Here is a 26,568-nt window from a genome sequence, read left to right on the forward strand (position 1 = left end):
GAAGGCTCCTGGGGGTAGAACCAAGACGTCTCTGAAGATTCCCCAAACCGCAGGAAAAACCATTAGTGTAAATAAAGTTTTCCCTTCCTTCCTTCCTTACTTCAGGCACAGGTTACTTCTAAGAAATAAAATTGTATTCCGGTGAGCAAACGGAGTTGTTTTCAGATACAAAATGTGCCAACTGCTTCTTTCCAAGCCAGCGCACGATCACCTCGAATGACGCTGTCTTCTAATAGCAGCAGAATTCTCACCCCTACTTTGGCTCTTTGTGGAAGCATTCGGCGATTTAAAAGCAACGTTTTGAAGCCCTCCCTGCCATACCCTGGGTAATTCCGCAATGCTGCACGAGGGCGATATCAGAGACTCCAGCACTTGCGTTCTCACCTTTAATATCCTGTGGGGTGCACATTAATCTGCATGCTGGAGTCGGAAGAGTGTAAAGTCGAGAGTAGTCTCTCCAGTTGAGAGCGAGAGAGAGAAAGATATGGAGAATTGCGAATTCTTCAAATTCGAACCGGATTCCAGTCGTCACATTCACCGTTCCAAGCGGAGCTTCTTCGTTGGTTGGAATGTGCTGCAAATCCAGGAATTTTAACCTCCCCATCTTCAGGGTGTCGTTTGAACATTGCCCACAATTTTCATAGTCTGTTCTCAACGGTTACCTTTTTCGACTTCATGACACTGGCCTCAACAAAGGCAGATTTCATTAGTAATGCCCGCCCAATGCATACTTAGATTCCGTCTAGGCTGGGCTGTAGATCGGAGCAAAGCTTGAATATTGTAGGCTATGAAACAGGATTTCAGGCGCAAGATACTTTCATGCTTTATTTGAGTGTTTAGTATGGTGAGATCATTCCCCCATAGGATGTGGGCTTATGTCCAAAATAATGTTGTTTTCATGGTTTTTATTTTTTCCTTCTCCGCTTTGGAACATATTTAATCGGTTATTTTTTACTTGAGCGTAATAACCGGAGCCTGAGCACCGCCCATTCATTTTTTTCTTTGTAAAAATCAAATTAAGGCTATTGTTGTCTGTTGATGTTTCTTCGGTAACGAAACACGCGTTAATTCTTCAGAAAATTGAACCGGAAACCTGCCTCCGCGATGGCTCAATGGTTATGGCGCTCGACTGCTGCCCGAAAGACGCGAGTTCGATCCCGGTTGCAGCAGTCGAATTTCGATGTAGGCGAAATTCTAGAGGCCGGTGTACTGTGCGATGTCAGCGGACATTACAGAACCCAGGCGGTCGAAATTTCCGGAGTCCTTCACTACGGCTTCCCATAGCCTGTGTCGCTTTGGTGCGTTAAACCCCATAAGCCAGACCAAACCATTTAAAAATCTACCATTTTTTTCTGCCGCTCAGTTCAAATAAGAGACATGACTGAAAAAAATAATAAACTGTGCTGAAGCTGAGACTCACCGATTCGCGACAATAAAAGCACCGCCGACATTGTGACTTCCTTCAGACAACGGCCACTGGCTGTTTACCACACGTGTGTACCACCTTTTATTATTTTTTATTTTCATTTTTGTGTTTTATTGAAATCAGGCTCGAAATAAGTAGTAATAATTAGGCCTGCTTTTTTATTGTGTCTATTTAAAAATCAACTTTTCGGGAACCAAACTTTAATGACGACGCATAGAAAAACACTTGAAAAAACAGATGCTAGAGCCACACATGATGCCTACTTCTAAAAGGAAGCCTTCCGCGTAAACAAATAGGCTTGCAAACAAAGAGCAAGTCGGTGTAAATACTTCACAGTGTAAGTGGGATCCAGCTCGCACTTCTTAAAACACATCTCATATACGGAAGGTGGTACCTGTTCCTCAGTCTCCCCATTTGGTCTTACCTGGAAGTAATCCACACTGCTATTAATGCATCTCCAGGACACCAGGTTGGTTCCAATGTCGTCAGGAATGTCGATTTCATACTCGATTTCAACAACCGGAACTGCATGCAATGAGAGAGTTGTTCTTACTACAACTACAGTGAGAACCCATTTTTAAAAATTTCCTCTTCTCTATTCTCTGCAGTCAAAATATCAACAGCAAGTCCAAACTTGCTAATAGGATCTTTCAGCATACCACATCAGTACAAGAGTAGGCGAGAAACCATTAAGGCGATAACGACACCAAAACATATACGGTGGCTAAGGAATGTCTGGCTTTGGCTTTGCTTAAAGTTTTGGGAGCCGAGTCCTCGCCTCTGATACAGTATGCAGGGAGCCGCAATTCTTAGCTACGCGGAGAGAGCGGAGTCCGTATCCTTATTGCGAATAAGTCTACTCTGAGAAAAAGTACAGAGTTGGTCTCCTCTATTTGCGCACTCCGACGCTCCCATCCCCACAGTTCATCCGGCGTCGCAGCTTCCAAGGGGTTAAGTGTGCGTGGTGTGCATGTTCATACGCCCGGAGTGCTGCCACCGGGGCTTCCCTAACTTACGTGCGTATGTGTTAAAGCGAGAAATGGCGGGCGCGCGCGAAAACGAGAGTCAATGATATCCCCCAAAAAGGATGTGACCGCCTCAGTAGGCCAGTGTCCAGACCTTCTAAGTTTTTATTTTTGGAAAAGTCCTTCCATTCCCCCCTCCCTACACACACACACACACATACAGTTCTCCTCCAGTCGTGACATGGTTCTACGGAGTCCACAACCGCGCCGCATATGTGATAGTATGAATATCTAACAGTGGTCGCACGTAAAGAGGTAGTGTGTCTTCGCGCGGAGACATGAAGCAAGAGAAACCAAGTTATGACGCCTATGATGCCCTCCAAAAGTTCACGGAGTGGAAAGTTCTTGAGAGCATTCGAAAGAAAAAAATTCCAGGGTCTATAGCGATTCTGTAGATATTCCAGACCTGGGCGGACAATGTTCTGAAGGCGTCTTATCCCCGTACCTCTCCGAAGATTACGAGGCACTTTACATGGCAAGCAAAGTAAGAGGAAGCGCAGGCAACGAGGGTAGCTGTCTGCGTTCAAAGCCTCTGGGCAGGAATGCTGCCGCCGCCCTCTCACTCAGTGGCGGTAGCTAGAGCTGAATGGTATTTGTCCTTTAGGTAACTAGACACCATGGCGCCGTCTTGAAATGCACTGGCGAAGAACTAACTGTAGGCGGTGATTTTTCCGCCGGGGCGCGTAAAATATCGCATACACGTTCCCTTCGTAAGCAGCCGTGTTTAAAACATGAGATTGCCATGGTGATGCGTGCGCTGCTTTTGGCCGAGTGTGTAATAGCCGAGACCTACTGCCTTTCTTTCGTGACGCCTTGGGCGCGGGGTAATTCGCAGGACAGGTAAAATGACTTATGCAGTGTCGTGGATGAGAACGGCATACATGTTATCAAATTTGCCCATTACTCTGAGGACCCTCTAGGCTATATTAAATTCCAATATTTTCAAATAGGCGGGCAGAGTGGGTGACTGAACAAACGCGCGTTCATGACATCCTAGTTGAAATCAAGAGGAAAAAATGGGCTTGGGCAGGGCATGTAGAGCGAAGGCAAGATAACTGATGTTCCTTAAGGGTAGCGGTGTGGGTTCCAAGAGAAGTCAAATGTAGCAGGGCGTTGAAGAAAGATAGGCGGGCGGATGAGGTTAAGAAGCTTGCGGGAATATGGTGGCCGCAGCTTTCAATAAACAGGGTTAATTAGAGAGGCATGAGAGGGGCCTTTGCCATACAGCCGGTGTAGTCAGGCGGAAGATGATAATTTTTAATGCTCTTCAGGGAACCTAATTTTCTACTGAAATACAGCATGGATTTGGGAATAGATGTTTTGCTTCGGGTTTACAGCACATAACACCCTCTTTTTGTGTTTAACAATTTCTTGATTCACATCCTCAGCCGCTCGTGGTACTGCTATTCCAATTTGCGAAGAACAACTGAGCGGAATTAGGATCATGTTGTGGCCGTTTTCAAATCCGGCAATATGAAATTCTTTAGAAGTTACCTCTTAATTTTAATAATTTCTATAAGCTGCATATTCCTCAAGGTATTTCATAAGGAAACTCTTCCATACAAGACCACCAACAATTTAGTTTTGCGTGAACAGCGTTTCCTCGTGGGTTTGAAAACTGGAACTTCATCGAATTCACACCTGCTGTCGCACCACCTCTAAATAAGAATGGCCAGCTTGGTGATGTGATATTTGATCAGTCTAAAGCTTTGAATGTAGTCCTTCATAAAAATCTTTGCGTCAGTTTGAGTGTGAACCATAAATCGCTACGTAAAAGAAGATGAAGCGGGCTGCGGCGCGGGACGAAGCGCTTGCGCTTGGCCCGCAGCCAATAAATAATATTTTATTACAGCTTCACACCGTCTAATCCTTTCGCTTGCCGCCGAGTAATAATATTAATTAATAGCAGGCGGCTAACTCCTCCAATCTTAGGTAATCTGTAGGAACGCACTCCGTAAGCATGGCTCTGAAGGTACGCTAACCAATGAACAGAAACAGCATGCACGACTTCTTTTATGTCCATATTCGAGTACGCCTCATTGCAGTAGGACCACCACGTTCTACACTCATGATTGAAGATTAAAAATTTAGGGTACGGCAAGTAGGGAGCCTGTTGGAAGTTGCGCATCAAACTCTTAATTTTGTTGAGGGCAAGTGTTCGGGACACGAACATAGCGCAAAGCCAGGTCCCGCGCGAGTCAGGCTGACTACTGGCATGGCAGCGGTGAAATCGCGTACTCACTTTGCCGTGTACAGAAACTGAATATTGCAGAAGACAGTCGTCGACAACCTCTGCGTGAGCCACTTTATGAGCAGCTACTATTGAGTCCCGATTAACATTCAGGACGAGGTTGAATTTCACGTGACATTAAATACCAGTCGACACATGCTCGGCTTCGAGCACTAGACTGGGACTGAGTGCCCTTTTTCCCCGCTGCCACCCTATGCAGACATTCCTAAGTCTTTTAGGAATCTCAAATCTTAACAAGAAAGAGTAACCTGATTTCCGGCAAGCTGCACTCTCGATCTATGCTGCATTTCTTCGCCGGCATTGCTTTTCTATCTGAATTTTCGCTTTTATTTTTTCGATTATAGACCTCTCGTTTATCATCATTTATGAAAGTAATTATTCAGCACTCATTGTAATAGTAAAATGTCAGGTAGCGTTTCACTCAAGGTTTTCAAAAAGAAACGAAGTTCTATCAGGAGTGGTACAACAAATTGCAACTCCTGTAAGCAGAAAGATGATCGGCAGCTGAGAGAGGGAGAAGCGTTTTTTCCATAGAGTAGTTGCGTGGGCCCTCATTCCAGGAGCCCATTGTATTTGTCGCCGCTCTTGCCCGGTTCACCAGCAAAAGCTCTTCTTTCGAATATTGGCTGGACTGCATCGCCTCCCAGTCCTCAGTAGTTGGGTTGGATTATTCTACCGAATGCGCCCCTTCCTATTCTGCTTCCAAACATCTGTATCCTATGCGATATCGAAAGGCCTTCAGTAATTTCATCTGCCGTAATGTGAAAGCCTATGTGTAGTAACGTGTCTGTTAATTCTTGCGCTGACCGAGCCCTCAAGTGCTCTTTTATGTTTGCGTATTATGACATCTAGCTGCTTCATCGCACTTTTCTTCCATTTCAGATATGATGTTGCGTAAGCGATCCTGCTCACAATAAAAGTCATTATTAACTTTATGGTTTCGTTCTGTCAAGTCCATTCTTTAAGTGGTTTGACACCCTGCTAATCAATTTCGCCACTTGCTCAGTTGTTGCCTGGAATCGCCTAATTACATCCGCGTTGTTGCCCTTGAATTTGCGCTCCCCCAACAAATACTATAACATGATCACAGTTTTCTGTAGCGGCACAACCGACATGCGGTGTGAGACCGAATAGCGCCACCTTTTGGAGCCCGGAATGGTGCTCCGCCAAGATAAAACGTGGTTTATTGTTAGTAAAATATCGGTTGCTAACGCCGGATAGAGCAAGCAAGCGCCGTTCAGGGTTCGAATAGTTTGCACTTTTTCTTATCGCACCGCGTGTCGGCTCTGCCGCTCCAGCTGCCGATTATCTTACGCTTTACACTCGCTGCACTGAAACGAACAGCATTACTAGAGATACGGCTAAACAGTAGCCTTTAATCTGCCTGATAACGTTTGCGTCCAGATTTGTATTCTGTTTTAATATCTGTCCTATGAAAGAACAGTTTGCACCTATGCCCTGCACTATAAAGGAGGATTCAGTTCTTAGTAGTACATAAGTGGGTTCAGTTGCTCTTTCCGCTAACACCGCACTAGTGGATCCGTTGCCGAACTAGGAGCCGTTGCTACTTAACCATATACCCAAGCACTACTGCGAGACAGGCTTTGTCGCAAGGTTCTGGAATATGAGGTTGTCGAACATACATTTTCATAGCAGACGAAGTTGAAACTCTTCTGCTTTGAGCCTCGGTCACAAAGAAATAAATAGAAGGACACCTGTTATTTACAAAATCAATTTGGCGTGTATCTTCTGTGTGCACACTGACGTTTCGTGAAGACAATCGCGCTTTGCTTCGAGACACTTTGGTGATTTATTAAGAGTGATCGTGCCTTTCATCAATCGATTTGAAGCGCACAAAGCACTAGACTGAGACGCAGTTCAGCAGCAGTTCAATTGGGGCAAAAGAACAGAATGTGCGCAGCGCCCCCATTTAAAACTCAACATAACGCTGCAACTCCCCAGAACACATCGTTCAATAACTCGTTGGCACTCTTTTACGGATAGTCTAATACATAGTGCTGAGCTTGCTTCTTCTGATAAACCATGAACTCGTCAAAATACGGTGACCATTAAAATCGTAGCCAAAGCCACCCCTGGGGCATGCTTGTTACGTGCCTGACCGAGTGTCGCGCTGTAAAGAGAGCGGGTTTTGAAGCAACGTGACACAGAACTCACGCTTAGTCCACGTAGTGGCGGACGCTGTTCCTTTCTGCCCCAGCACTGGTCTTCCGTCGGTGTCCTTGTACTGAGCTGCCACCTCAAATTCGAATTTGGTTTCAGGAGTGAGGCTGTGCAGCGTCAGGTTGTTTTCCTTCGTGTAAACAATGAACCATGAGGCGTTGTTTTCTGCACCGTACACTATCCGAAAGCCATCCAAGAGACGGAGGTCATGTTGAGGGAACTCCCATGCCACTTTGATTGAGTTTGGTCCTGTGCCTTTTACACTTGTGAACAAGGGAGCTGGAACAGCTTTGTAGAATAGAAGGGTTGGGTGGAAAAGGGATACCGAGATGAAGGTGATTTTAAGAGCTGGTAATAAAAAGCAAGTTTCCAAAGAACGAAGTATTGACTGTGCATAGACTTCTAAGGTACCCGGCTAAATAAAACGGCAATTCCCATTGACTTGAGCGCCTAAACATTATAATTTTATTTTGTTGATATGTGCGCCTCATGCGGATATTGCAGTTTTTATTTACAAATTCATAGTCTCCAAAAAAAAAAACAAGCCTAACAGAAATGGTGTTTCATGAGCAAGCTAAAACGGTGAAACTTTTTTGGCTCTATAGTTCAAGAAATTAGGCGCACTACATCGAAATTTCATCTATACCACGCGCCCATATTTTCAACTTGTTGGATGTGCAACAAGTGCTATTCCGCCTAGTGGCGCTTTGGCGGAGAGCCGGATTTGGTTTTAAAAATTTAAGAAACATGGAGACTGACCGCTTCCATATAAGTATGTCGCATAGAAGGACTTTCCAGGTTCTTCTAACCTGCAAAGGGTATACTGGACGTGCTTACTATCTGGCGGCGTGCTGAACGTTGTATTCCCAGCATCACAGCAGTATTCTTCTGTACAACTTGCGAGGTTTACCACGTAGTACTTCCATGGCTCTAAGTTAGGTATGAGAACGCTGTGCCTCGAGGTCACCCTGTTATTTCCTTGAAAACACAGAGTAGTATGGGCACGTTGAGGTTCGACGCCCTAAACAAAAGTAGAAGAAACCCACAACACTGTAAGAGTTTTGACGCAACCGCGCATACTGTCGCCCTCTTATGTTTGACGCGTTGAGACTACTGTTCCATACTTAGATCTCATATTTGCTTGCGTTCTCAATTCTTTGGACCAATTTTGGACAAGCTACTGAGCCACAAAACTCTGCATGCATTGCGTTTACTTCGAAAATAAAAAAAAGAATCTAAGACTTGGGTTTTTAGTATCTCTTCGCTTTGGCTGCTGCAGATCATGCCACCTACATAGAGTGTGAACGTAGGACTTTCACTTTACTATGCAAAATGACGCAGGCACCGACACCAATAGATCAAGAGAAAGTTTGAGGCACAGCGTACGGCCCAACAAACTTAACTGTAAAAGTGGTTCACGCAGCTAAAAGCATGAAAAGTTGTACGCAAATCGCGCATCGAGAACTCCTGTGTCTATGCGCTGTTTCACGTTCATTTGAGGAGAGTGATTTAGATTATTTTTTGCTCTTTGTAATTCGGTATAAGTTTTCTTTCACCAAGAACACACTCATAGAAGTATTTCACACTCTGACATTGATGTGTATCCGGTACTCCGAATTGTTATAAGGCAGGAGTATCAATGCAGCGTGCTTTTTTCGTTCCCTTGGGTGTCTGAACGACTGCTTGTCGTCATGTTCTTACGTGCGCACAGTATGCACATTTATCTTGCCCTATGTCTTGTCCTCTGAGTTATGAAATGTCTTTTCCCTGAGACCATGGCGCTGTAATTATCATGGTTTCTTAGTGTGAACCATAGCTGTAATTCAATCAGCGGGTTGCTCCTTTCCAGGCTAGACCATTCTCTAATAGAGGCTCGCCCTTGCCGTTTTCTTGCAAGGCCATGGTGTGCATTCGCAAGGACGGCACACAGTGGGCGCGCCGCCGCCGTCGCTGCGCGGGTGACTCAGAGGTGCCGCCGCCGCGCTCACCAGTTGAGCATGCACAGTAGCGGAGCATAGCTAGCTAGCCGGGGCCGCCGCCGCTCCCACGCGCTCTCCATCGCCTCTCTCTCTCGCTCCCCTCGTTGCTTTCGCTATCCTCCACGTTTAACCAGAGCTAAACCACTGCCAACTTTCATATATTCGCTCAAACAACCGATTAGCGCATTTGGCCGGGAGTTCGTGTGGCTGATGTTTCTCAAAAAGGCAAACTGGTTTTGTGCTTCCTCGAAGGCTGTTTATTGCTCTCTGCATAGTTCCTAAACCACAACAATAAAAAAACAACTCTCTTTGTGAGCTTGAGCGCGTGCTAATTATTTGCTACTTCACTTACAAAACTGTGTATTGAAACGAGGCTAGTTTGCAGGACCAACCTCCACAGGCGAACACTCGTTGGCACCGCCATTAGTTGTGCAGTTAGCGGTAAAAGTGTCTTCATTGAAGTTGCTTTTTTTTTTCACCAGTTCTGACCAGTTGTCTTTAGGGTCGAAAATTGAGTGACAGTCAAAATTAAGCGAGAGTATCATGTCTCTATCATCGCCGAGATAGCCTCTGTACTTTGATACATGAGCATATTCGGCATTTCCTCTTTTCGGATGGTCAAATGTCTGGAATTGGCAATATGGTAGTGCTTTTTCTCTCCGTGATGAGCTTTGTTTATTGATAGGGTTTTCTTTGCGTGTAATAAAATCGTCGTGTAAACAATGAAGGAAGCCATAAGTGTTCAAAAACTGTGTCAAAATATTTTAAACCTCCTGTTTATATATGGTCGTGGAAAGCTTACGTTTGATGCATATAGCTTTTGTTATGTTATCTAATTACTCTTCGAATCTATCGTATTAACACAGACTATTCAGTGCGTTCATAATGAGCTCGTACTTTTGCTGGCATGCGCGCGTTCATGCTATATCAGGTACGTTAGTGTTGCGATAATGTATGAAGCACACGAAGTAAAAAAGAAAAGAAAACTTTATGGTGCAACCAGTACTCAACGTCGAAGTTCTCTTTGTTGTAAATGGCAGTTGTAGCATCACTGCTTGCAACCTCGCCGTGTATTAGAGAATGCTCATGAAGTACTTACATCATCTACGAAGACTGTCACCTGAAAAAGAAGAGAAGGTGAATATGCATTAAACCATCTTCAAAATCCCTCGTTTTCGCCCCAGACTAAGTGCGCATAGTATAATTGTTCAGTTCTGGAAAAGAAACACCTTATTTTCAGTTCAAGTGCTAAAATTTCTGCATATAAACTGTGTAGTAGTTTGGCTGGCAATACAGACTGCCGTTGAAAGCATGCTCATGCCGTCTTAAAACCTCAAGCGGCTTTATATGATTGCAACATTCCTGCTGTACCAAGTACATTATCGCTCAGTTCATGTTGCCGCTGAGGTTGACCAGTGATACAACTAAGCATAAAGTGATGATCTAGGGAACACAAATTTCGCCTCAGTAGTACAAACAAGCTACCATTTTTTGTTAGTTTCGCAGAACTTCATTTCATATTACTTATTCCTTTCTTTCTCTTTATTTCTTTCTGCATATAAATTTGAACAGAAGCCAGAGGCTCAAGGCCTAGCTGGGGCTCCTGCCCCGGGTAGCAAACTGGACGCACAGTGTAAAGCGTACATAACAAAACTAGAGAAATATTCGGCAGAAGTCTGCCGGCGCATCGGATAATAAATCTGGGCACATGAGACGTAGAATAAGACGTCTTTCTCATTTCTCTGATTTTTCTCATTTTCAATTTCTGAGTGACTTATTTATTATATAAATGTGAAAAAATGAGTCATCCACGTATATTCTTTGCACACTTGAAGCGTACGTAGTGGTATGTATGCACGTGCAGACGTGCATACATACGCGACGACCGAATATCACAGCTTCCACAGCATATATGAATTAATGATTGTACAAAATAATACTGGATATTCACCGTTCCCGAAAGAAACTAGGCGTAACAAATACAAAATGTATTTTAGTGAATATCCAGTCTGTATACTAATATCGAAGAAGTGCGGATGCGAAAATGTAATCTATGTCGGCCGTAGTGCTTGCATTGAGCATTCTTGCGAGCTGTTTACACAGCTAGTACCTTGATGCAAGCTGCTGTATATATTATAGGTTACGTATATACTATGCAGGCGATCTACATATTTTTGTTAGTAAAAGCTTGTAATATTCTATCGGAGTGGCTGAAAATATTGGACGTCATTGAAATAAATTTATTCTACGCAGATGACATGGTTTGCCGTGGAATAACCTAGAAGTGTTTTCTCTGACACAATCAATTTTCGTAGTTATGAACAGCAGTTGTTATCCACACTAGAGCATCGTAAATTGATTCGCAGTTGATCAGTGGGTTTCCTGCTCGACTGCTGATTCCAAAGTCGTGTGTTCGCTGCCGCCGGCGGCAGTCCTATCTCATTGGAGGCCAAGTACAAAAAGTGTACGATATCAACTCTCGTGAGGGAACTCCAGGCGGTCTGTATTAATCCGAAGCTCTCGTCTACAGCGTCCTTGATAGCCGGTATCTCGCTTTCGGACGATAAACCACACAGTTCGCAGTTTAGAGAAAAAAAGTGCGTTATACAAAACTCTGTATTCATCACAAAGATGTAGCTTTACTATTTTCTGATATATTTTCTTAATTGCTTTCTAATTTTCTTGCGAATATACGGGCATCTGTAGTCAATAATATAACACTTTCGGAACGAACGCCAAGAATTATTGCGCTTTTAGCACTTGTAATCTTTGCTTAGAAAAAATAATTTGTAGTGAATTACAATTAACGCGCCTGAACTATTATGAATGCGCCTCAGGTTGCCTCGATGGCAGACGAAGAAGTTGACGACGAAGTGTGCCGGCGCGCGCGGCTCCAGCTCTCTGGCTGTGTAGACTGACTGTGATTTTGCTGCCGTCCGCTCAGCTGTTTGGTGAACTGTATAGCTGAGGTCACTAGTACGCGAACCCCCTTTCATTTGGTGGAGGTTGCGGTCGTCTGACGCCCTGGACCTTCGCAGCCGTCTTCTCCCGCCGCTCACAATGCCTAAGGACTCCGTGCTTAGTCCTGCACCACCCACCCCGACCGTTCTGTGCGCTGGAGCGCTGCGGCAGCGTGACCCCGCTTTCTTCAGTGGCACCGGCGACGATGACGTCGAGGATTGGCTGGCATCGTACGAACGGGTGAGCACCCATAACAAGTGGGACGATGCACTCAAACTCAACAACGTCATCTTCTACCTTTCGGACGTTGCGAACCTGTGGTTCAGAAACCACGAATCCGACATCCCCACGTGGTCAGCTTTCAAGTCCAATTTTTCTGATGTATTTGGCAGGCCTGCGGTGCGCAAGCTGCGCGCGGAACAACGCCTGCGAAGTCGGGCGCAGCTGCCTGGTGAAAATTTCACCAGCTACATAGAGGACGTTGTGAACCTGTGCACACGAGTTGATGCCTCTATGTCTGAGCGCGCCAAGATTGAGAACATTTTGAAAGGAATCGACGACGATGCGTTCCAGATGCTTCTGGCACGCAATCCCACCACAGTCGCCGACGTCATTACTCATTGCCAGAACTTTGACGAACTTCGGAAGCGACGCATCCTCACCCGTTCTCCGCTCTCGCAGCAGGAATCGCTTGCTTCCCTCACATCTGACACCGACCCGGCGCAACTGTCACCGCAGATAAAGCAGTTTGTTCGGGAGGAAGTCGCGCGTCAGCTCTCGTTGATGCCCTCCAGTCACGACGCTGCGACTCCTCTGGTGGCGCCATTGCAGGAGGTCATCCGCCATGAAGTTGCCGAGGCTATTCCTACTGCACATCCAGTCCCTTCGGTTGCTCCCTTAACCTACGCCGAGGCTCAGTTTTCCCAACCATCTCCTATACCCGCCCGGATGACCTACGCAGAAGCAGCGGCGCGCTCCGTGCCCCTGACTGTTCCACCTCGTCAGCCCGTCCTGCGCCCCGCCCCGTCTCTACGACCAGCCCCGGTTTCTTCGCCGTCTCCGCAGCGGCTTTACAACCCTTGGCGTACATCCGATAACCGACCCATCTGTTACTCCTGTGGGTACGCGGGACATGTCGCCCGCCACTATCGCCGTCGCATGGTGGCATCGCCAACCATCTCAACCCCTGTGCATCCATCCCAGATGTTTTATTCGGCTTCTCCATCCTCGCCGCTAGACGCGTACGCCCCCGACCGTCGTGCTTACGAGACCCGACGTTCTCCATCACCGCGCCGTCGCTCACTGTCACCAATGCGCCGTCGCCCTCCCTCCGCTGAAGAGGGAAACTAAGATCCGCAGTTCCGGAGGCAAGAACTGCGCGCTGTTCGAAAAGCTCAAGGCCTCCGTTTTCCCCACGCCACGTTCTTTAGGTCATCGTTGACGGACTGCCGGTACATGCGCTTATCGACACGGGTGCCTCAGTATCAGTGATTCACGAAAAACTCTGCCGCCGCTTGCGCAAAGTCACGACGCCATTTACGGGTCTCTCGCTCCGCACCGCTAGTGAACAGTGCATTGCCCCTCTCGCCTCGTGCACAGCGCGAGTCATCATTGACGATATATTGTATTCAGTCGAATTGTTGGTGCTGTCCTCATGCTCACATGACATAATTCTCGGGTGGGACTTTCTGTCACACAACAACGCCGTCATCGATTGCGCCCGCGCTGAAGTTGAATTTTCCCCTTTGTTTGACGAGCTTACTACTGAAACCTCTGCCCCCTTGCCTCTCAAGGTCACTATCGCTGAAGATGTTGAAGTAGCGCCGGGAGCATCTGCCCTTGTTTCCCTGTCGTGCCGTGCCGCGTCGGATGACACCGTTTTATTTACGCCGTCTGCTTCCTTTGTACGCCGGAAGAACCTGCCGCTACCTTCTGCTGTCCTCGATGTTCGGCGGGGTGTTACGAAGATGCTGCTCTACAATCCATCCTCGTGTGCCCTTACCCTGCTACCTGGTGAGTCCCCTGGCTGCATTCAACCTGTCTGCCTTCTCTTTGCCCTTAATGTCCACGAGGCAGCCAGCGGTCCCTCTCTAAACGCCATGCATTCCGAGCTCGCTACTGAACCTGAGCCTGACGAACTTTTCCGCGCCGCCATCGACGATACTCTTCCGTCCACCTACCGTCAGCAGCTTTCAGCCCTTCTCCACACTTTCCGCTTCGCTTTCGATTCAGCCCATCAGCCTTTAGGCCGTACATCAACCGTGGCTCATCGCATTGAGACCGGCTCCCAGCCGCCTTTTCGGCAGCGCCCCTATCGCGTGTCTGCGGCTGAGCGTCAAGTGATAAGTGAGCACGTTGAAGACATGCTGCACCGTGGCGTCATCCGTCCCTCTCACAGCCCTTGGTCTTCTCCGGTGGTGCTGGTCAAGAAGAAAGACGGTTCTATCAGATTTTGTGTCGATTACCGGCGACTGAACAAAATTACCCACAAAGACAATTATCCGCTTCCCCGCATCGATGACGCTCTTGACTGTCTCCAAGGCGCCGAATACTTCTCCTCTCTTGACTTGCGTTCGGGCTACTGGCAGGTCCCGATGGCTGCCGCTGACCGTGAGAAGACCGCATTCGTTACCCCCGACGGCCTTTACGAGTTCACCGTTATGCCATTCGGCCTGTGCAACGCGCCAGCTACATTCGAAAGAATGATGGATAACGTCTTACGGAAGCTGAAGTGGCATACGTGCCTCTGTTACTTGGAAGATATCGTTGTCTTTTCGGTAGATTTTTCCACTCACCTCACGCGCCTGCAGCAGGTTCTGACTTGCCTCACCGACGCCGGCCTACAGCTTAATCTGAAGAAGTGCCACTTCGGCGCCCGGCAGCTAACCATCTTGGGTCACATTGTATCTAAGGAAGGCGTTCTCCCCGACCCGGCCAAACTTCGCGCTGTTGCGGAGTTTCCCAAGCCGACAACAATGAAGCAGCTTCGGAGCTTTATCGGTCTGTGCTCCTATTTTCGGCGCTTCGCCCGCAATTTTGCGTCGATCATTGCGCCACTCACGAAACTGCTTGGAACAGACAACCACCTGTCCGCTTGGTCCCCCGAATGCGAAGACGCGTTCACCACACTGCGCCGTCTTCTTACCTCGCCGCCCATACTTCGCCACTACGATCCGAGAGCCCCTACCGAGGTGCATACTGATGCAAGTGGCGTCGGCCTCGGAGCTGTCCTGACTGAGCGGAAAGATGGTTATGAGGAATACGTCGTGGCGTATGCGAGTCGGGTGCTCAGCAAGGCTGAATGCAACTATTCCGTTACGGAGAAGGAATGTTTAGCGATCGCCTGGGCACTCATGCAATTTCGACCCTATCTGTACGGCCGCCAGTTTGATGTCGTCACGGACCATCACGCGCTTTGCTGGTTGTCGTCTCTTAAAGACCCGGCCGGCCGCCTCGCCAGGTGGGCTCTCCGCCTTCAGGAGTTCGACATCCGCGTTGTATGTCGCTCTGGCCGTAGGCACATGGACGCCGACGCTCTCTCTCGATCTCCTCTGCCCACCGCCGCTGCATGCTCATCCTTGCCTGAACCCGTCCTCTCGCCTCTTACCGCCTCTGATATGCTTGCGGAACAGCGCAAAGACCCGTGGCTTGCGTCGATCATCGACGTCGTGACCAACGCTCACACTGCTGTGCCTTCGCGCACTCTACGCCGCCAGGCACCACATTTTGCGTTCCGTGATGGCCTGCTCTACCGCCGTAACTACACGCAAGATGGTCGACGGTGGCTCCTCGCGATACTTCGCCATTTACGTTCTGAGATCTGTGCCTCGTTTCACGCTGACCCACAATGTGCCCACGCCGGTGTGTTGAAGACGTTTCAAAGAATATCTCAGCGTTATTATTGGCGGGGCATGTAAGGGTACATTCGCCAAATCGTCCGCTCCTGCATCGCCTGTCAGCGACGCAAGTCTCCCGCGCCACGTACGAGCGGCCCCTTCCAGCCATTGCCGTGCCCGGCTCGCCCATTCGATCGTGTTGGCGTCAACCTCTACGGCCCGCTGCCCTACACGTTATCTGGGAACCGCTGGATAATTGTTGGCGCCGACCACCTAACCCGATATGCAGAGACCGCCGCACTACCCGCTGCCACTGCTCGTGACGTTGCCCACTTCCTGCTGCACAATTTTGTTCTCCGCCATGGTGCGCCGCGCGAGTTGCTCAGTGATCGAGGCCGTGTCTTTCTTTCGGACGTGGTGGAAGCCCTCCTCAGAGAGTGTCGCATCATTCATCGGACCACCACTGCCTACCACCCACAAACTAACGGGCTGACTGAGCGCTTTAATCGCACTCTCGGCGATATGCTCACCATGTACGTCTCGTCAGATCAGTCTAACTGGGACTCTGTGCTGCCTTTTGTGACGTACGCATACAATACCGCCACCCAGTCAACCACCGGATTTTCCCCTTTCTACCTGTTGTATGGCCGTGAGCCGTCCTCCACAATGGACACGGTTTTGCCGTACACTCCGGACGCCTCCGAATGCACGCCCCTTTCCGAACTCGCCAAGCACGCCGAGGAATGTCGCCAACTGGCCCGTTCTTTCACCTCGGACTCCCAAGGTCGCCGAAAGCATGAACACGATGCCCATCAAACCGCGCACGCTTTCTCTCCAGGTTCATTAGTTTGGCTTTGGGTCCCCTCCACTACACCAGGACAGTCTTCGAAATTTCGCAGAGAACATCATGGCCCTTACCGCGTCGTCGAATCAACATCCCCTGTTAATTATATTGTAGAGCCGCTTACACCCTCTTCGGACTTGCGTCGTCGCGGCCGTGAGCTTGTCCATGTCAGTCGCCTCAAGACTTATTACGACCCGCTCCTCTTGCCAGCACCATAGGTCGCCAGGATGGCTCCTCTTCCATCCCGGGGCCATTGTAGTGAATTACAATTAACGCGCCTGAACTATTATGAATGCGGCTCAGGTTGCCTCGATGGCAGACGAAGAAGTTGACGACGAAGTGTGCCGGCGCGCGCGGCTCCAGCTCTCTGGCTGTGTAGACTGACTGATTTTGCAGCCGTCCGCTCAGCTGTTTGGTGAACTGTATAGCTGAGGTCACTAGTACGCGAACCCCCTTTCAAACTGAAGATTATTACAGAGTAGTTTCCTTAACGGCTAAAATATAGCATGCTTTGTTTGTCTGAGGCTTAGCTGCAACACATTTAGGTGTTAATAATTAGAGTGGCGGTTGAAGTAGTCTTTGACAATTCATTCTGGAGCCAGTATATTAAGTTGTATAGCATCGCCCAGCATATGATCTATGCAGCTAAATTATCGAGATAAGCACTCTCTCTCTGAAGATTACTCTGAAGATTTACTCTGAAGATTTTTACTTACTCTGAAGATTTCCACAGGCTTTGAGGGCTGCCAAGAAAGAAAAGCTCTAAAAGGGTTCACAGCGTAGGCCGATATGTTGTGAGGACCTGTAATATGCGCAATTGATGTCATTGCACGCAGACACATGAGTGTTGATCACCGAAACAACAACTAAACCTATAGTAGTAATGACGCACTTACCGTAACCTTTGTTTTTACACCTAACGCTGAGAAGCTGGGACATAAACAGGAAACTCTGGAGAAAACCGTTTGTTCTGGTTTTTACCACAGGCATTGAAGATTAAAAAAAAACGACATGATCTAGCAGCTCTAATAAACACCCAAACACCGAATAAACAACTGCTTAACGCGGTAAATGTCATAGACGACGGGGGTTTGTTTCAAAATACAGAAAATCATGCGCTTCATTTAGTATAAGGTCAAGTTCGATATTTTATTGTGCATTTTCTTATCATGTTTAGTTGTCAGTTTTTAAGAGAGGCGTAAACTTCGGCTGCACGAAATATTGGCTTACTGTGCTCTGGTTTTCGTCGTTTTGCTTTCCACGCTAACCAAGTTGGAGCCAAGACAGTATTACAGATGTGGTGCGATCCGGCTCCGCATGACATCGCAGACACATTTGGCAAAATTTTACAAAAAGGTTTTAAACAAATACGCCACTTTTTCCTAGCGAACTTTACTTTGTGTATAAGTATTTGCTTATGAAAAAACAGCTTGTAGCTCCTTCTGAGCTAAGGAACAATAAAACAGTACGGTAGTTCTGGTTCTCATTTCTGAAAGAATTCACGTGTGCCAAGCGTGGGATTGTCAGTGAAACAAACGGCCATTCGATTCGATCACACCTCTTGCTTCGGTGCAAAATGAACCAAAGTTCGTGTTCTTTGTCTACATATTACACATTCCTACTGTTTGGCACCTTCCGGCGTATTCTGCTTCATTACTTCAGTCAAAGGTAACTTAGGCGCTTGGTCACACCAACCTATGGTTGTTACCAAAGATAATGTTTGTTTGTGAACGATCACATTCAGCTTTCAAGTCACTTACGTTGCCTGTGCATTTGAAATTTTCGTAGGCATATATATTGCCGCGTTTGCCTGTGTTCATCTGTTACATCAGTTTCTACGCAGATGTAAAGGACTAGCCCTCAAGTAGCCATAGCAAAAGTTCATCGCGCACTCGCCGCGCACCTCGGTCCTGCACAAGGTAGTTAGTAAGCGATGTTCAAAGCAGAACGGTTTTGTCGGCTTGGCTTATCACCGTGCATATTCAACCTCTAGGAGTCGTTCGCCTACCACAAAATTTGTTCCGCTGCATGCTGCTAAGCGTAGGTTGTAGAACTTCATTGCCCTCGAAAATAGAAATTGCAGGGTTCTGCCCAGACTTAGGGCCTTCTTTACCAATCTTCGTTGGGCGGCTGCTTGTCAGGTGCTGCAGCAAAGCAGCCTTCCTGCTTTCAATAATTTATGAAGACTGTTGACTCCATCCGTCGTTCGATCGAGAACATTTTTCCGCTTAAGTAAGTTATGTTGTTATCATTTCCTGCATGAAGATCCAATCACCCGGTTCAAAGGGAAGTTATCTGTCTTTACCACCCACTATGCTCTCCGAAATAGCTCACCCCGAGCAAAATAATCACAAACAGAGATGGGGCGGGTTGGATCTATGGCCATGACGATACAGAGTCCAAAATTGCACATTAATGTATACCTTTCAAATATCACGCCTATGTTAGGAGAACAACTTATAGGACGCTGTCTCTTTTTTGTTTACTTTTCCAGCTTTTGCGCGCACTATTGGCGAGCTCCGAACCCCTCTACTGCGGCAATCATTACAGCACGTGCGTCGCAGTACGGGCGTTGAAATCCCCCATGATACTTATCCTATCAATGGTCGCTGCTACCTAAGGCAAGTCCCATTGGTAATCTAGGTCGAACGGTTCTGCGTGCCATCGCCCGCATCACGTGAGAATCATTTAGGAATCCAGAGAATCGCAGGAGTCTTTTGTTTTTGCTTGCGCACAAGGCAGTGATATTCTGTACAGATAATTATTCCTCTTTCACTGAATTCAAGCATGGAACGTTCCTGAAGTGGGAATATTCCAGAAAATCTTAGTAACCTGGATAGTGTCTTTTTTTTCCAAAGTTTCTCGGTTATTCATACCCCTGTAGATGACCAGGGCGTTAGAGAGGTTTGGGTCTATTTGAAGGAATACTTGTTCAGGGAATGGAACATCAGTGGCAGGTATCAATTTCAAGATTGTTTTCAGTGCGCAGTTTTTTGTTGTGCTGACGAAGGAAACTACGGAGCAGTGAAAAGAACGCACTTGTGTAGCAAAGCAAAGAGTATCAAGCGAAAGGCACAGCTAGAAGTGTTTCATAAGAATTCCAAATGCTTTTCAGGCTTGTTGCGTGATTATGAGCTTCTTCTTACTCAGCAGAGGGGTCTGTCAGTAAAACTGCCGGAATCGCTCTGCAGAGCTTGTACGCCCCAATAATGCTGCCAGCCTCACAGCAGGACGGCCTGAATAATACCGTGCAGGTGGTCTATACCTTCGACCAATGCAACCGGTTTGAATGCCGGCTTGCAAGAACTATATTGTTCAATTAATGCGAACTAATCAGGTAGCCTGACTAAGGGGCTGACCAGCCATGTACTTGCAATCTTCGTGCAGGACAAGTTTTCTTACGGGTTTGTCATGTTACGCAGCTAGAAAGCAATCTCTTTCGCAAAGTAAATTAATGGGGACGGGAAAATTATGTCACTACTTTCTTGCTGGTGTCCGTTACACTAAATGTCAAGCACCGCTGACCGATCTGATCACAATACTATCTGGTTTTAAAACAGGAGAAACACACAGTGCATGGAGGCAAATTCATTTTATCCCCTTCTAAGATTAAGCCGACGCGGTGGCTCAGTGGCTGTGGTGCTCGGCTGCTGTCCCGAAAGACGCGGGTTTGATCCCGGCCGCGGCGGTTGAATTTCTTTGGAGGAGAAATTCGAGGCCCGTGTACTGTGCGATGTCAGTGCACGTTAAAGAACCCCAGGTGGTCGAAATTTCCGGAGCCCTCCACTACGGCGTCTCTCATAGCCTTAGTCGCTTTGGGACGTTAAACTCCATAAACCAACCAAGCAACCTTCTAAGACTGCACGGGAATATGCAGTTATCCCAACAGCACATCTCACCACAAATCTCACGATTCGAAGCAGCAGCCCCATGACGATCCACATGATGGCAGTTGAAGTCCCTTTCCTGGTGAGTGGACCCTGTACGGCGTAAATGGAAAATTCAGTGCGTTGCTTTACTGACCGTCGAGCGTAAGCATGCGTACAAAAACAAATTTGAATCTTACCCTAAATGGAAATGCGTCGTTTCTAGAGTAATTGCGACGGCTTCGAGGTAAAAGTTTTGCTAAGAAACTCTGTATCAGTCTGTGCTTTCGTACGGCGAATTGATTATAATCTCGAGCTGATTCATGTGCAAAGCGAAAAGGACCTGCCACTGCACGTAGAAATGAAGCTCGAATATTTTTCACTAGGAGAAATTTTGGCGGAAATATGAAAATACTCAAAGAAGGCAGAAAAATTAAAGGACAAGTGTAAAACAGTGTGGTTGGAGTTCAACGGACTTTGCCTTTCAACGAGTAATTTTTCCTCGATAAACCACTGTCACCTCCTTTTAAAATCAAATATCTGAAAATCGGACCACCCTCCTCTAAAACTGCATCGCAATAACGTGCACTTAAATTGTCCGCCACCCAGCGCAAAAAAGTACAGCGCACAATAAGCCGGGCAAAACTTTGAGAGGCAAGAGCTTACCTAGCGTGTTTAGAAGGAGCAGAAGAAATGCCACGCAAGCTGCACGCATTATTTTTTCAGAGGGAAAATGTGCTCTTCTTTCCGCTCGCAGGAGTGTGCCAAGACTACGGAGGCTCCAGCAGCATGCCAGCACCAAAACTCAGACTGCGACAACACGTGCCCGAGGCAGCAGCCAAGATAAGTAAGCCGCCTATGTGCAAGGTGACACTGGTCACTGCTCTCTTTAACCGCCCTAGAAAATGGAGATATGTTAAATATATTCTATTTCGCGCATTCAGTTAGACGATAAAAGTACGCAGAGCAGTCGGCTTTTGGCCGATAAGGCCTTAGGAGAGTCAGAAGCGACGCAAATACGTTTATTGCAAGAGAACAAAACGAATTTTGAGGAAAAAATATGCCTAGCACTGCAGCAGAACGCCGAAAAAAATAAAATGCAAAAATATTGAATTCATAGCCGAATGTTCATGTGTGACATCGAATAATCAGTAATCTGTTTTAAATTGGCCAGTGATGCGCAGTAAAGAAAACCCTCTCTAAGCTAGGGGCGGACTCAGCGGATTGCGCTTGGATCCCAGTGTTCAGGGCGCTCTCGACTGAAGTTTTAACCCGAGAAAGAAATTTCTTACACGAAGAAATCGCTTCCGAGGGAAGTTTTTTAACGCTTATCGTCTTCCATACATGAACGCTCTCCGCCGCAAGTGGCCGCTGAGGACAGGAGATAAGCCATGGACTTGTAAAGGCATCCGCCGTGTTCCAGCATCCATCCTAGTAAAGTTCTGCACCCGCCGTAGCTGCTTAATAAAACCGGAAGCTGCGGAACGAACTTTATGACGGACGGCCCGACAAGGTCTGTCGGTTATTGCCTTCCTTTACTCGTTTCGGTTATTGCTTTACTTCTTTGTAGGTGCAACTTTCGCAATGAACAGCGTGTTCAGCTTTCCTAGAAGCAATGCGAAATGCGCGCGCAAAACTCCAGTCAAGATATAAGCAAGCCTCAAGCATTTGTGTTCAGACCTCGTACTGTAGTTAAGTACAAGCAAGCAGAGGGTCTTCTGATCTCTCCAGATAGTTCTTCGTTGTCCTTACCACCCTTTCCGCAACCACGCTTGTTTCAAGGTAAAAAGGGATGCCTGTTAGGTGATGTAATCCAAATAGGCATTGGTGCAACAAGCCCTGCTGCGGTGTACTCACGACCAATCTCCGTGAATGTAACTCCTGCTACTCCGTGATGCGAAAAGGTACTTTTCAAACTTACAGTTGCTATATTTTACGAGGTCGATCCGGAGAGCGGAGCCATTTAGGAGATTTGGACCGGTAGACCACGCACAGTAGAGAGCCTTCGCTCTCCACAGGAAAAGGCACAGAGACCCTCAAGTTTTTTCCAGCTCTGCACTGCTTTCCTTGGCTTATCTATGTGCATGGTACAATTCTCTCATTTCACTAAAAGTTCATCAATAACAACGTTAATACATGGCCAATATTCTAATCACATAGCTCTCGGACTGCACCATCCGTACCTCGATGCCCTCAGTGAGTCCTGCTAAATATTTATAGCTGAGCATTTCGCAATTACTAGCTTAGAGAGAGAGAGACTGATGAAATACAAAGAATTTAGCCAGCGTTTCAAAATCGCTGGCATGCTACTCTGCGTAGGGAGGGGAATTTGGGAGATAAAGACAGAGGGAGCCAGTGTGGAAGAGGTAAAGAAAAAACGAAGACAAAATGCGGCCATGAAATGGGTACTAAGGATGCAATGCCGAGTATTGATGTAACCTATGGAATGATGGAGTGATGGAATGATGGAATGATGGAGTCTGACAAATGGGCTGACGAAGTTCACTGCATGAAGAATGCATGAAGGTAACGTGCAAGGGAATTTAAAGCTTATCGAGATGTCCAATGACTTTTAAATATGTAAATAGAAAGTTCATTGCAAGTCTCTGTTGCCTAAGGCAGGCTAAAGGACCTAAAACTTTGTCCATTGTTAGGGGCACTGGGCAGAGCTTCTGCATGCAATGTTCATAGTACGCACGCTCGTTAGCATACGCAGGGCACTCAAGCAAGATATGTTCCACAGTTTCTATAGAGGCACAGTGGTCACAATGCGGACTGTCCACTTGTCCAAAACGGTATCGCAAGCCGTTTGTATATGCAGCATTCAGACGAAGTCGATGATAAAGTGTTTCCAGATGTCGAGGATTACTGGGTGAGAGTCTTGATCTAAGATGTGGGTCGATTGAGTGAAGAAATTGGTACTGATGTGTCGGCAAACTCCAAAGCCGATACGTTTCTTTGGAAGCAAAACTTTTAGCCATTTGGGACGCATCAGATTTCGTGAAAAAAGTTCGAATGTATCTCCGTTGTTGATGGCCCTTACGGGCCGCTTCATCTGCTTTTTCATTAGCTTAGAGCCCCTCAAAGAAGCTCACTGCATGCTCTTAAAATACCTCGTTATCGGTTGAAGAGACGCAGCTTCTACGGAATCTGGTGCTTCTTCGTCAAACCTGTTTGGCTGTATAGCACCTCTATGTTTCCGGCACTAGGCCCAATGAGCGCTTCGCCTGGCCTGATGTCTTTGCGATTTCCATTAAAGTCCTCTCCGACCCCTGTGGGATGAGCTTATCAGTTAACTTTGGCATAAAGTCGTCACAATAATCAGCCTGACTTCGACGTCTGTTGTACAGTGGCCTTTGTCAAAATGTCCACGCACTGTGACAGCGGCCCCCTTGTCCTACTCTCATCCGCCTACGTAACTTTCTTCCGCCTCCTGGTGCACTTGCCTTCTCTCAGAAACACAACCGTTACCTTTACCCATAATGGATTATCTTGCCACTGCGTTACATGCCCTGTCGTTGCCTGTTTCTTCTTGATTTTGACTAGGATGTTATCAGCTTGCGATTTTTCCACGAGCCACTGTGCTCTGTTCCCGTTTTTTAATGCCAAACCTATCGATTTCGTTGCCATGGCTGGCTGTGTTGCCTTTAGTAGAAGTTCAACTGTTTATATATTTATTTACTTATTGATACCCTTAATGTAAGAACATTACAGAGGAGAGTGGGTTAAATAGGACAATATATAGAAACGCAGCAAAAATTTAACATCAGAAGTACAGACAATGAGGGTGTATATAGGTAATACTCTTAAGCGCGCGTAAGCATGCATTACGTAGAGGGAGGGTGCATGATCAGTCTAATACGGAATTTTGTTGCGTGGTCAATTGTCAGAGTAAACAGACTGGCAAAAGTACGTATGAAAGAGAGAAAGAAAATGATTCTATGCACAGGGTAATTAACATTGCTAGGATACTATACATTGCGTGCGGCCGACTGAAATAATAAACTAGGGTGGTCATTCAGCCAGAGAACGGAAGGCTATTCCGGTCTAATTACGTGAAGGGAATGAAATAATAAGAGAATGTTTTAGTAATACATGTAAATGTGCCAACTTTGTGAGTGTGATCTAAGCCTGTTGACGCATATTCAGGTGGAATCAGCAATTCATCGCTCAAAATATACTGGTAAAAATCAATTAAAATGGAGGTAGCCGTGCGAACTTACGACCGGGTGGAAGTGGTAAGAGGTTTAGGTAAGATTTCAGTGCAGATATGAAGGAACTCTGATGACAGATGGAGTAGATGAAGCGAGCAGCATTGTTCTCAATCATTTCTATCCAATTAATGAAATCATTGATACTTGGGTCCCAAATTCACGATACATACTCGAGTTGAGAGTGAAAAAGTGTTTTGTGGAAGAGAAGCTCAGTGTCAGCAGGGGCCGAATGAAAGTTGCGTTTTATGTATCCTAGCATGCGGTTAGCTTTGCGGACGATCTATTCGACAAGAGTTTTCCAGCTGAAGTTAGAAGCGATATGACTGCCCAGGTACTTGAATGTCGTGACAGATTCGAGAGCGATATTGTTCCGATGGAAGGTAGTAAATTGCTAGTCGTTCAGGATATGTTCATGAATTATCATTTCTTTACGTTAAGCGTCATTTGCGGTTCCTGGCACCAGGAACAGGTAACGTTAATATCAGTTTGAATTGCGTGAGCGTCGGCGTGGGTTTTTATTTCGCGGGAAAGAACACAGCTCAAATAAGTGATGGCTTAGGTAAAGTGTTTAGCTAGATGAATAATGAAGATTAATAAAAATAAAGTCCCAAGGACGTTCCATTGCGGAACTCCGGAAACAACGGGAAGGAGACACGAGTTAATGCTATTGGCTGTTAAAAATTGTTTACGTTCCGTTATATAAACGAAAGAAAATTTAGAAGAGGGGCTGTCACGTGACATTTTTTTAAGCAGGAGATAAGTTCGGCGCCATGCTGTCTTGCCGCGCTCCTGTTTCGTTTAATCCGCGCGCGCATTTTAAACCCAATGAAATAGCTGGCCTAAATAGGCTCCAGTGCGAGTGGCGATTGGTTTCTAGCCGTTGTTCATGCACGAGCGACTTCGGAAGTATTCGTGCGAGACATTTGGCTGCTTCCAGTTATTTCTCTTTGCCACATCGCTCCGCGTCATCCCTGTTCTCTTTTTCGAACGAAACAGTTTGGCCTTGCATGGTGATAATCAAGTAGCATTCGGCGAAGGCGCTTATCGCTACTGCTCTAACCGCAGGAAGGAAATTTTGCTTTCACTTATTGCGGTGGCCCACTATGGTACGCAGTGTCCTTCGCCGCTTTTGCCTGCGTCGTTTTGCGACGGCAGGGTTACGTGCGTCTCGATTCATCGCAGGCGGCACTGGGCAAAATAAACTGGCACACTTACATCCGGTTCATCGTAGTCTCGTGTTAATCGCAGGGCTAGTAGGTTAAGTTCAAGAGATGAGGAGAAGGGCACAAAATTTTAGGTCAGTGAAATTGTGTACAACAAAAATTGGCTGTGGTTTAGATCTGGTTAAACGTGGAGTGACCCTTCCTTAGTCAAATTGCAAAGCCTTTCACCGCTCCGCTTTGCTGCGCGTCCCTTCTTCATCTTCGTCCCTAGAAGTGGATTCACTCTCTCCCCCTCTCCACTCCTCCCCCACTCGGTTTCGTCGGCACGCCGCACCACCGGCAGCAGCTGCGCACCAGGTGACAAGCCACGGCGCCGCCACGCTGAAGGCTTGAAATGCTAGCGTAATGTACGCTCGCGGCGCGCACACCAGCTGCAGGCTATGACGTCACTCCGCGCATGCACACAACTGGCGGAGCGGTGGTGCAACGGTTCAGCGCGCAGCCACGCTGACTTCGCGAATCTGCTGGCGTAGTGTAGCTATCGCTAAAATGCGCAGCCGCTGCCAAACTATAGAAGAAAAGAAAACCAAATCTAACATACACTGTGAACAGTATGCTTGTTTATGTGGGGAGAGACGAGCACGTGCAGAGGAGTGCAGAGTTTTCTTGGTGCCCAGCTTGAATTTTAAAGACGGTGGTTGGGGACGGGAAGAGCACGTATTTATCTATTCGTCACATTGACGTCATGTATTGAAACCGCTGGCGATAAAGAGTTCATTTATTTACCCTGATAGCAGTACGAAAACAAGGTAACAAAAGCTA

General features: G+C 46.9%; 1 protein-coding gene across 1 annotated transcript in view; it reads right to left on the reverse strand.

Annotated features, from left to right (window-relative positions):
- LOC149338825 (uncharacterized) overlaps window positions 1-26,568 on the reverse strand; it is a 58,676-nt gene that overhangs the window by 20,849 nt on the left and 11,259 nt on the right. Inside the window, exons 2-5 of the mRNA XM_089550809.1 lie at window positions 9,962-9,982; window positions 7,721-7,904; window positions 6,878-7,171; window positions 1,851-1,951 (exon numbers count right to left, since the gene is read on the reverse strand). Coding sequence (XP_089406935.1) covers window positions 1,851-1,951; window positions 6,878-7,171; window positions 7,721-7,904; window positions 9,962-9,982 — 600 coding nt within the window. The remainder of the gene's footprint in view (window positions 1-1,850; window positions 1,952-6,877; window positions 7,172-7,720; window positions 7,905-9,961; window positions 9,983-26,568) is intronic.

The sequence above is a fragment of the Amblyomma mixtum genome, chromosome 6 (genome assembly GCF_055824585.1).
Source record: "Amblyomma mixtum isolate Tamu chromosome 6, ASM5582458v1, whole genome shotgun sequence".
In the NCBI taxonomy this organism is placed as follows: domain Eukaryota; kingdom Metazoa; phylum Arthropoda; class Arachnida; order Ixodida; family Ixodidae; genus Amblyomma; species Amblyomma mixtum.